Genomic DNA, 12,467 nt, shown 5'->3' with positions numbered 1-12,467 from the left:
GACCCCAGCGAGGTGACTGTCCAGTCTCCTTGAAAGCCTAACGTCCAGGGTAGGTGATTGCACCACCTCTGGAGGGAGTTTATTCCACAAAAATTGCACAAATAGAAATTGGTTTGTGGAAAGGTTGATGTCATCTGTATATCTTAGTGATTCCTGTTGACAATTAATAACGCCAAATTAAACATTTTAATGTTTAACACTGAAGACAATGAAGATGCAGTTGAGAAGAAATACAGATACTGTATGAAGCTATGTTTAGGGCACTTTTTCTAGGCCCCTCCCCACATGGGGTGAGCAGAAAGGATCCAGAAGGTCCTGCCCAGTTACAGTTACAGCTGCTGAATTGCACTTCTTTGTCTAGTCCAAGCGACAGACAGCCTTCTTGTAAGTGCTGTTTTTATGCCAGTTCATGACTAGGAGCTTCCAGACCCCATAGTCCTGCTCCTATCACTGTTAGCTGTTCACCAAAGGGCTTGAGGAATGTGCTGGAAAAGTTGCTTTCATGGAAGACATCTCTGCATGGCTTCTTTTATTAGGGAGACACTGTTGCACATAAGCTTCCACATGGCTCTTGACAGAATGTGACCTTGATCCAATGACAAGGAGACCAAGGCAACCGGGGATCTTGTTCTGCTGCAGCCTTCATCCACCTTCAGAGCTGTTGAGATTCTAACATCATCTTCTGCCTGCTCCACCAGTGAGAACTTGTAGACCTGTGGCTGGGCAGACTTATTATAGTGGCAACCTGTACTCACCATGTAACAGCACCATCAAAGGACATATGCGACTTTTCAGGAGGGAAAGCATTGCCATCTGCTGTCCTCACCAAATCGTAGTGGTGCTGCCGCTGCTTGATCCACAACTGCTTATTCATCAGCATTAACCCACTTATTTCACAGCTGACCTTCCCTGAAGGTCATTCTACTATCTGCCACCTGTGGACACACTGTGTAGCAGTACAGCTTTGCTTCACAAAGTGAATGAAATGAAACTTTATTAGACCTGTCAGTAAAGAACTAACCAACAAGAGCCCTTGATGGTGAAATCTATTCACAATATACTGTGTTTTTTTGTTTTTTAACTAGGTCCATAAAGTTAGTTATAATTCCATTTTTAGGCAGTTAAATAATTTGGCCTGCTTTTCAGGTGGTGAATGTGCTCGTCTCCTATTATAATTATGATGATAGATGATGGAGGTGAACCTATGCATCAGTCCGATATCGGATCAGTACCAATATAAAGAAAAATGGCTGCATTAGAAATCGGCCTGAAGTGACCGATAATTGGGCTGATAAATGTCTATGCGTGTGTGCAGCCACAGCTAGGGCTGTCCCTGGGGGGTATGAACAGTCAGGTCCTGCGCCTCGGAACCCATGGAGCTGAGACTCCGCCAGCTTCACGCCTGGCCAGTCAGCAACCCCACTGCTGAATCCACCACCGAATCTGGCATGTCCGACCACTCGGTCCCCCCCCCCCCCCCCCCCCCCCCCCCCCCCCCCGCCAAATCCGCTGCTGGCTTCCTTGTGTCCGGGGCAGGGCCCCACACACTGCTCCCTGCAGTGGGGTAGGGGGAGGGGGCAGGGGCAGGCAGTGCTCAGCCAGGTTGGCACAGGGCATGGGATAGAGCTGTGGCTCATTGTGGTGGGGGTTGGGGGGAAGGGGCGGCTCCTGCCATTGCACACACCCCAGGAAGGCATGGGGGAGGCATGTGCCCCCAGATCTGTACAGAGCAGGGGGGCTACACCTGCAGGCTGGAGCCAGGGCTGCTCCAGGCTCTTCTTGGTGGGGACTGGGCTCAGGTTGGCCAGCGGAGGTGCCAGGAGGGGGGCTATGGAGTGGGCTGCAGCCACTGCAGATATTGCTGCAGTGCGTGCCCCCTCCCCTTCTCCCTATACTCATAGCCCCACTCCCTGTACAAGATGGGCAGCAGCAGTGCTGGGAACAGGGCTGTGGAAGGGCTACAGCAAAATTTTGAGTGGCTACAGCCCCCTCTAGCTCCTCTCCCAATGTCACTACTGCCCACTCCAGTCCCGGCCCACAGCTGCAGCCTGCCCTGCCCTGCCCTGCCCTGCCCCACCCCGTGCAGATCTGGGGAGTGCATACCTTCCCAGGTGCGTGCAGTGGTGGGAACTGCCTCCATTTCCCCGCCCCCCCCCCGGTGAGCTGTCCTGCACTTCACCCCACCCCACCCTTGCTGGGCAGCCCCTGCCCCCTCCCTCCCTCACCGCAGGAGATCATTGATCTGCCCCTTCCTCCTCCTCCCCTTTCCACCACAACAGATTTACCAGTTGCACACAGCTGTATTCAGAAATCGGATTGGTATCAGCCGATATGCCTCCTTAAATATCAGCTATTAGTACCAGCCCTCATAATCTCTACCGGTGCAGCCCTAATAAATGATCTTTACAAAAAATATTTATTTCTCTCCCCAGAAGTGAGTCCAAATCTTTCTGAGGATTCAAGAGAAAATAATTTCTCAGAATTAAATACTGACATCTAAGTTCTTGAATATTGGTTTTAGTTAAACGGATAGCGTATCCTATTGGAATAGATCCTCTTCTACCTTAAACATAACTGAATACAAAATTATTTTTGGATTTTACTTCCTAACAACTTAAAATGTTTTCTTTTAGTCACAGATGCAAACCCAGGTACAGCAGGTGGGAATTGTACCAACACAGGCCATGGCAACTGGACCAACAGCAGATCCTGAGAAACGCAAACTGATACAGCAGCAACTGGTTCTACTGCTTCATGCCCACAAATGTCAGAGACGAGAGCAGGCAAATGGAGAGGTGCGAGCCTGCGCACTCCCACACTGTCGAACTATGAAAAATGTCCTCAATCACATGACGCATTGTCAAGCAGGGAAAGCCTGTCAAGGTGAGACCAGGTTGTTAAAATCAAACTGTTAGAAGGTATCAGCGTTTTTTTTCTTTTTACATATTCCTCAGTAGCTTGCCTGCCTTCCTTTCCCCCTGGCAGTTATCAGTCTCTCTTCCTGATATAAGTGAAGAGGTACACTTTTGCTTTCCTTTCTCCCTCCTCTCACCCCATTCTTGCCACTAGGTATTTTCCTACTACTGTCATAAGGTTGTCCTTTTAGAAGAAATAATTAAGTGCCTAAAATTTCAGGGCACCTGTTTTATTAATGCTCTTTTACTTCCAAAATAACAGGTTTCAGTTCTCCTATGACAATTTCATATATCTATCTGCATCATACTTGATACCTTGCAGTTCAGTATGAGGAAGTTGTTAGATCACTATTGAAATGTTCTTACATGTCAGTGCACCATTGTGGTGTTGTTTTCAAATCTAATTTTTCCTGTTAATTAGAATACCTTATAGAGTACCAAATTCTTTCAGGTCTTGGTATTTGGTTTATTTGTGATTGTAAGGATTTATAGTACATAGGAATGAAAATTGGGGGATTGTGAAAATGAAATTAGTTTTATTTAAAACATTTATACTAGAATTACTCTAAACCTCATTGTTCTAGTTGCCCATTGTGCATCTTCACGACAAATCATCTCTCACTGGAAGAATTGTACTCGGCATGATTGTCCTGTGTGCCTTCCTTTGAAAAATGCCAGTGACAAAAGAAACCAACAACGTAAGTTATATTTTCTACAGAATAACCTCATTAAAGTAAAATGAACCAAAAGTAAAGTACTGGAAAGGCTTTTGTATGTCAGTATTGTGACAGGCTTAGTTGTATATGCTTTTTTAAGAATACGTTTGAGCAGTCATTGTTTTTTTAATCACTGTACACAAATTATGACATACATACCTGATTCAGAAAAGGGGAAGCTGTCAAATTAAACACGACGTCCAGTTTGGGAAGGATAAAGTTATTTCTGCAGACATTTTGTTCTTGGGCATGTTGTTCAAGTTATTTAGAACATTTAACATTTCCTAAAATTGATACTCTTAATTGCAATCAACTTGTATATGGAAAGATGCAAGGTTTTTTTTAATTTGAATACTTGTCAAAGGTTATTTGGACAAGGTTGCTATCACTCAAAGTAGAACAAATGTTGCATGAACAGAAATTGGCTTGTGATTCTCCTACCGCCCACCACCATCCCCTGCCCCTTAGTCTCCCCTTCAAGTAGCTGCAGGTGTTGCATGTCCCTTCTGCCTTCTGAGGTCTATACCACACTACAAAGGGCAGTGCAGGGGCAGTGGAGAGAGGAAAGGCCACTGGGAAGAGTGCCAGGCTAGTGTGGCTGACTCACAGAAAAGCAGGGCTCTCAAAAGGTCATCTAGTTCAATCCCCTGCTCAATGCAGGATCACACCTGATTTAGACCACTTTAGATAAGTGCTTGGCGAACCTGTTCTTGGAAACTGTGGAAACAGCCCTCATGTGCAACTACAAGGCAAAGTACCCCAAACAGCCAAAGTACCCTTTAGCTTGCCACAGATAAAACAGGAGACAGAGGACACTGCCAATGTCCTTTTGCTGGAAGGTCAGGAAATCATTAAATATGCTCAAGGAAGAGAACCAGTTGATCAGTTGGTTGATCTCATCTGTATATCTCAGTGATTCCTGCTGATATTTAATAAAGCTGAATTCAATATTTAACACTGGAGACAATGGGTAATTGGTTGAGGTTCTAGTAAGCCTTCTTTGTACTGTTTTTGTTTGTATATGCCATCATAATAACTTAAACATAGCAATATTCCTTCTTCAGTTTTTTTATGGAGTTCTGCTCTTTATGTTCTGAATCAGCAGATTGTCGAAACTATATTGCTGGAGTTTGAGAGGATTGTTGGACAATATTAGAACAAATAATTGTAGAAAATCTGGCACTGGTTATTACAGTGTGTGCATCTTTTTAAAATAATGCTATAAAGAAGTAAAGATGAAAGGAATAAGAACAAGTTCAAAGTAATTTGTGGAAGGTGTTGGGAACTAGTATGGGACAAAGGAGCTGTAACTTTAAGTACAGTTTTGGGAGGGTTTTTCTAGGTGCTGATTTGGGATGAGACTGCAAGGAAAAGTAAAAAAAGGTATGAGGCTCTGGAAGTAAAAAATGGTTAAGCTGTCAAGTTAAATAAGGCTAAGAGAGCAGAAGGGAGTAGAGCTGTTAAGGCAGAGGGAGTAGAAAAAAGCCTATAGAATAAAACAACTGCAGTTGGCTTTACTGTTCTATTATGTTTAGGTGGGTTTAGAAGGAAATTTCCTGCACAAATTACTTTTAAAAAAGGATGCAGTTGTTTGGTATGTGTTTGGTTTTGTTTGTAATTGCACAGGAAAACCCCTTACATTTCAAACAATTTTTTAAGGTTGTACAGTCAAGCACTCCCAAAAGTTAAGGAAACCCCAGAATTAATGTTGCCTGTGCAACTTTAAATTGTTTGTCTTCTGTACATACATTATGATCAGAGATCTTAGCTGTGGGATAATGTGCATTTTCTCCTTTAATGGAGGAAAGGTGGATTTTCTCTCAAAGGAGAAAGTGATTTTCTCTTTCTCTCTTAAAGCAGTGTGCACACCTCTATGCTGCTTCCACAACTCACCATAGTGGCATGGCAGTCCCTCACGTGCTGGCTCCCACCTGCTGGGCTGCGGAGGCAGCTCCTCCAGAACCAGTCCAGCCTGCCTGCAGCCCTACACCCCCACTGTGGATTCAGAAATCTTGGGGGGGCACATGACCTCCCCCCAACACACAGTGCCTGTGCCCCCTGCCTTCTCCACACACCTACTCCCTTCCTCACATACTAGGAGGCTGGGGGTGGAGGGCAGTGGGTCAGGAGTGAGGGGCACTGGTAGGGCCAGGGCCTGTGGGCTTGGATTCCAAGTGTGTCAAACTGGACATCCATTATTAATGGACACTTGAAGCCTAGAAATGTTAAGGTTGTTTCTCACCTTCACAGTGGGGATAGTACTGCCCCCCCTTCACCTCACATGGGTATTGAAGATAAATGGTTTGTAGAACACTCAGTACAGTGATGCAAAGCCCATTAGGAAATTAGTAATACCGTTTTTAGAACAGGGTTTGAGTAGGATATGGTGAGTAAAGACCAGAGTCATTCACTGAACAATGAGAACTTAATCAGTGGGCACCATCCATTTTGTACAGTGGATGAGGCAGGGGTCATCAAAAAAGGTCATCAGTTGAACTGTGCTATCATAATGCGTATATATGTAAGGGGACTAAAATGAGGTTGCAAAGGTGATCTTTATGCTAGTATTTCCTAACTTGTGACTTCACACACTACAGACAAAAATGTTAAAATAACATTAATAATATGTTTTTTTTAATTGATTTGAAACCTGAATAGACATTAGAACTTAAAATAATAGATTTACAAAAGAGTTTTGTTAATTATATTTTATTTTAAGGAGAGTGATAGTGCTTCAGTTTGTTTAAAAAAACAAACAAACAAAAAAAGCCTACAGCAGCAGGAGACTGGACTCCACAACCCAGGAGGTCCATTCTAGTCCTAAGTTTAGTTTAGTTTCTTCTGATCAGAACAGCATTTTTATATGTAAGTGTATTGTATTTGAACTAGCTGTTTACCATAGAGTTATTAACATTGTAGTCTTCCCTGTGGCTGATGAGCTGTCATTTTACAATAGAGTTTTTGTAATAGGGCAAGCAATTATGTCATAGCATCTGATTTATAGTATACTCCAGCCAGCAGAGCCTCTTACTGTGGTTGGCAGCAGCAAAGGAATCCCTGCTACCACCACTTAACTTCCATTGCTGTGGCTGCTGTATCCACATCTTCATTGGGGAAGGATGGTAGCCAAGTTTGTGGCATGGTTAACTCTTGACTTTTGGTACTAACACTGATTGTGGCAACCACATCAAGGAGCCCCACAATCTGGATTCTGACCGACAAGGGGTTTGACATCCCTGGTGTAAAATGAAGTTTGAGGATAAATATTAAATATCAAGGGAGTGGGAGAGGGATATAAAAATAGCCATCCAATCTCATCTTTTAAAAGTTTGTAATCTAGTCATAAGAATGGGCTCTATCCTGGAATATGGTATATAGTTTGTGTACATGAGTGTAAAAGGCACTATTCTCCAAGCACTGCTTCTCTACTACTGCCTCTCTTTGTCTACTACCTGGGGGCATGTAAAGGGGCCTGATGCCAGCTACTCTCCTTGTCCTTATGATGTTTGATAGCAACTTGTCATGTCCATTTTGTTACATCTTTTTCTTTCCTTTGGAAAGTCTGTTTTCCTTAAAAATAGTTAAGGACTTGCTAGAATTTTCCTTTGGGTATTTAAGTTACTTTGGGGTTCTGTAGAGCTTCCTCAACACTGGTAGAAGTGTTTCTGCATGGAATACCTGCCTGAAACCAAGACAGTAGTTCCCATCATGTGATAGGCTAATATTTATCATGGAGAACCACATAGGCTGTCTCTTCTGCTTAGGAGAAAGTTACATTCTATGTTGATACGCACTTTAAGAGAGCTAATTTAAATGAAGTTTCTTAAAATGGGAATATCTTCTTCATGGACAGAAGTGGTAAGAAATCCAATGGTAGATTCTGACTCACATTTAGTTGAGTCAGGATCTAGAAAAGTATTGAGCTTTGATTCTAAGGACATGCTTACTCACACACAGACTTGATTTGTAATTCCTGGCTACCAGTAACAGTCACATAGATATGGCATCTTCTCTTTCCCAAAAGCCCCAAACTGTGGTCATGTATAGTCACCTGCCCTTTCAAGGTCTGTTGTAGTTTCCATGGTGAGGTCTTGATGTAGGCCTACAGAATCTTACGTACTGGCACCAGGCTTCTTTCTGTAAGGAACGGGAAAAAATGTTAAAATATTCAGCTGTCTCTGATGAATGAATTCAACTGTTGCTTGTTCACAGTTCTGGATCATGTGACTGTCTTAATATCCAAGATATCTGTACTCGTGTATCTGCTGTAGTGATAGTGGTATTATCTGCACATCAGCATTGGCTCTGGGTCATCGTGGTCTCTCAGTTTTCTTTGATCTCTGGAGGTTCTTTCATTATTTTCTTTTTTTTTTTTTTTACCCCAAGCAAAGAAACATTACCCACTTCCTTGTCTACATTTCCTTTTAGACCATTTTCAAGTGCTTCAGGGACAGGGATTCATATAGTCGCCCTCTTGCCACCATAAACAGCCTTTGGATTCCTCAGTTCTAAGCTTATACCCTAGATATAAGTTCATTAGTAAGGTGAATAGTTCCACATCTTGCCTTTCTCCACATGTAAAAACTTATGGTCCCAGGGCACTGTACAGCTTTTGTGTAATCCAAGAACAAATAATTAGGTTTACTTCACCCTTTTTGAGAACTTTGTAGCTTTCTTAATAGAAAACATGTCTTCCTCCCTTTCCTTTTATTATCCTATTCTTTGTGTAATATCTATCTGGAGACCTCATTATGAGCTAAATAAATAAATGACCTGAATAGGAAATACAGTGCATGCTATAGTTGGTCCTTCAGCAGCTCAGTAATAATTGATTTTTAGTCCAGTGGTAGGGTCTCCACAAGTGTATTTGCAGATGTTTTCAAGGTACTATTACTGTATTTACTTGACTACAAGACGAGGTGGTTTTTTTCCTCCAAATAGCATTGCGGGGAAAAGCCCTGTATCTTATATTTGCATACAAGGAGATCTCACTAAATAAGGTGTCTGTTGTTAAAGTGCTGCCAAAAGCAGCGTGTGCTCAGCAATGGAAACCAACTATGAAGTTAATTAAATGCAACCAATAGTGAGCATGGATATAAAACAAATGACCTGTACAGGGCCTACTGTAAGGATAGGTTAGTGCGGGCCATCTGAATAAGATATATGGTATTGTCTACTGAGCAGAGTTCCCCTCAGCACTGATTCTTTCAAGTCATGGTGAGCCTTCCTCTTCATTCCCACAGGTGAGCTGTGCCTTTCTTTCCCAGTTCCAATGATTCCTTTTTCTTCACCAGCCTTAAATTCTGGCAAATATCATGAAACAAGGCCCCAGACAGTTCACTCACGATCCCTCTGTCAACCCGTTTCTCAGCCTGTTGCATATTAGTATGGCACTGCCATCCATGAAATGAAGCTGGACCAGGTTGCCCTGTGCTGCATCTGCATATAAATTTTTGGAAGATCCCAGGGCTCACAGTAAGAACACCTAGTTCTAGTCATGAGACGGGAGGTAATTAATACATGGATCCTTTGTGGAGTGTATCTGGAGTATATGCACATACTGAGTAGTGCTGAGCTTTGGGGTCACTGTGGCTTGAAATGCTATGGACTCTGATGGGGCCCAGTCCAATGGTAAATCCCAGGCCTTTGGCTTTGACCCCGTATCAGGCATAGTTTGCACTACAAGTAGGTGCAAGTGCTGCTTAAAAGTGTGGTTATGAAGTACTTCTGCTAAAACTTACACCAGTTTCAAAGAGAATAAAAAGTGACATGCATCATTTTTGGATGAACTAAGTCTGAGTAGTACATGCAAGTTACTACAGCTATGCTTAATTTCAAGATCATTGTTCTCAAATTTGTTTCTCACTTCAATGTGCTCAGGGAGAGCAAGGTCTGATAGTTAAGAGCGTGGCAAAGGTCTGTTGAGGAGAAAGACATGGAAGCAGAGGGCAAGGGGGTTATCTCACCCTCCCAGATTAATTTTTTCCTGTTGTAGCAGTAGAAGGGGAAAAATTCAAGGAAAACCTCCAAAAAATAGATTCTATACCTGGAAAATTATAACAAATAAAAATTTTCCATATACAGAATCTAATTATTGAGGGGAGTCTCTCTTAATCAGGGGCATCTTGTATTCAAGTAAATACAGTTCTTTTCCAGGAGAAACTCCCAGGCTCTTCAGTAGAGATTTTTTTTCTCTTGGACTGTAGTAAAAGCACTAATATTTTTTTTAATGATCTTCCTTATTTCCACACCTGTAAAGGTGATGAGGCAGAGCCAGTGTATTGGTGTTTAAAATTAAGATTCTTTGAAGACCTGTTTGAATATGTTTCCTTCTCTCCATCTTGATCTTTCAATCTAGCTTCTTCCCTCCTCCCCTGCTGTTAACTCTGGGCTGGAAGATCTCCCAACTGATGTCTGAAGAACCCTAGTTAGGAAGCGATATATTATTTTCCACCTAGAGATAGTCCCAGGCACACAGGGCATTTTCTTATTTGCCATACAGAGGACTGTTTTCCTGTCTTATTTCTGCAGCACTTAAACCCTCCAGGAGTTGCCTTGAAATTATCCATGACAACTTTGGGGAGGTTTAACTGGTTTCCTGTGTGACCCAGCACTCAAGGGGTGTTGTAGGAATGTGTGTTATTCTTGAGGTTGTAAATTAAATACTTGGATAGATTTCTCAAATTGATTACCAAGATCTGTAGCTTCCTCATTTCTGTCTTTATCCACTTTTTGAATTTTTTTTTTTTACTTAAAACAGAAAAACCTTTGTCTTCCTGCATGAAGATTTGAAATCCATCAGTGTTCTGTCCCTTTCTGAATAACTCTTCCTTTGCCTTTGTGCTAAATGGTTTTTCAAATCCGTTTTTTCAGTGGATCCTTAACACAACATTCCAGGTGATCTACAGATGTTTCAGTTGAGAACTTGGTCGGGTTTCTACATTCTGCAGCCAGTAGTTAGACCTGGAATCTTGATTTAGGACTGGTTGGTTGGTTTTCTAGTTATTCCCAGAATAGGAAAATCCAGTCTATTCCAAGAAGTGGGCCAATGGCAGAAGCATTTTAAGCAGGCTTCACGCAGCCTGCAAGAGATTAAATTGTGATTCCCCAGGGCTTCTGCTCAGCTGCCACTTCCCCAGCCCTCTGGATGCAGTAGCAGCCATGGCCTTTGGGCTCCACAAGTGTATTTGCAGATGTGGAGAGGAGGGTGTGATGTGACCCAGGAGCCTGGAAATCCCCCCTCTCTTCCCCTTCTCTGTGCATGGGGAAGAGAGGGGGGATTTGCAGCAGCAGGAGAGGAGGGTGTGATGTGACCCAGGAGCCTGTGACTCTCACTGATGTGACTCACACAGCCCCAGTTGCTTGTAAGTTGGACAGCCCTGTCCTAAACTGTACCCATGACAATCAGCTGGTTTGAATACTTCTTGAATCTAAACAAGTAACTCAGTACAGTATCCTTTTCTGTTTTGTAAAGTTGAAGCATGAAGTCTTCTAATTTGGCATTTCATATATCTACAAAGCTCAACTTTATTTAAGAATATGTATGATGTAGGTTTGCATGTTTTACTAACTCATGGAACAATACTTTCCATTTGCTTTTTTTGTTTGTTTTGTAGCTGTATCAATTTTGGTTTGACTTCCTTTTATATTCCACTCTTTATATGTAGCTCTTCTGGGATCGCCAGCTGGTGGAATCCAGAATTCTATTGGTTCTGTTGGAACAGGCCAGCAGAATACTCCTTCATTAAGTAATCCTAATCCAATTGACCCCAGCTCCATGCAGCGAGCCTATGCTGCTCTTGGACTACCATATGGCAACCAGCCACAGACACAGTTGCAGCCACAAGTACAAGGCCAACAACCAGCACAGCCTCAGGCTCACCAGCAAATGAGGACCATAAATGCTTTGGGTAGGTGGAGAAAATATCAAGAAAAAATGTTAAAATAACCAACTTAATTGCAACCTAACTCCAAAAACTAGGGCATTTCAGGGTGTACAAATACTTGTGTATGGTACTCTGCTCAAATAGAATTTTTAGTCAGGTTCTGTTCATAGAGTCAAATTGACACACATTTTGTCTCTAAACATTTTTGGTTGCATTGTTAAAAAAAAATTAGGTTCAATTTGCACTAGCTATCTCTAATTATAGGAGTTTAAAAAAATACAATGATTAAACAGTCCAAGTATTCAGTGTTAGCATTTACCATTTACTTCTGTTGAGAGAGAATTATTTATCAATTTCATGTTTGATAAGACATGTAAGTTGTTTCAAATTGTTCCATTTCTGCAAGTACTGTGTACCTTGTGTTTTTCTGAAAGAGAAATTATTACTGCTCTGTTCTGTTTGTAGCTCTGTAAGCCCATCCAAAATATCATGCATTTAAGATGCTTGCTTTCAGGTTTTAATTTCTATTAATATAATTTAAGGAAAGTACACTAATACATACGTTAAAAAAAAAGTTTGCCTAATAAATGCATTATTGCTTGTTTCTCCTTTTTTAACAAGTAAAATTTACTAATTATCATTTGTTTGCCATTTTGTTACCAAAATTGTGACGCGTACACCAATTGTGTTTACTGTTCTTTCAAAGGAGCGAACCAGATGAATCTTCCTGCAGGGGGAATAACAACAGACCAGCAAGCTAATCTGATTTCAGAAACTGCTCTTCCAACATCTCTTGGGACAACAAAGTAATGCATGTTTTGAATACTTGTTCAATTAAATCTGTTTGCATGTACTATGAATGTATAAAGTAGAAAGCATGTTTGATAGTCTCATTGTATTGACTGTAAATCATTTTGCAATAGTGAATCCTATCTTTTAACCACAGACTT

At 41.8% G+C, this 12,467-nt stretch overlaps 1 protein-coding gene across 3 annotated transcripts in view; it reads left to right on the top strand.

The window, feature by feature from the left end:
- Positions 1-12,467, top strand: part of CREBBP (CREB binding lysine acetyltransferase) — a 182,032-nt gene that overhangs the window by 91,793 nt on the left and 77,772 nt on the right. For all 3 annotated transcript variants that reach the window (XM_090024768.1, XM_090024767.1, XM_090024766.1), the window contains exons 4-7: positions 2,634-2,883; positions 3,500-3,613; positions 11,299-11,541; positions 12,224-12,323. In XM_090024768.1, coding sequence (XP_089880894.1) covers positions 2,634-2,883; positions 3,500-3,613; positions 11,299-11,541; positions 12,224-12,323 — 707 coding nt within the window. The remainder of the gene's footprint in view (positions 1-2,633; positions 2,884-3,499; positions 3,614-11,298; positions 11,542-12,223; positions 12,324-12,467) is intronic.

The sequence above is a fragment of the Crocodylus siamensis genome, chromosome 12, assembly GCF_052110815.1.
Source record: "Crocodylus siamensis isolate JL-2025a chromosome 12, ASM5211081v1, whole genome shotgun sequence".
NCBI classification, from domain to species: Eukaryota; Metazoa; Chordata; order Crocodylia; family Crocodylidae; genus Crocodylus; species Crocodylus siamensis.
Note: the sequence above shows the minus strand (reverse complement) of the source record. Positions and strands in the feature narration are given on the sequence as shown.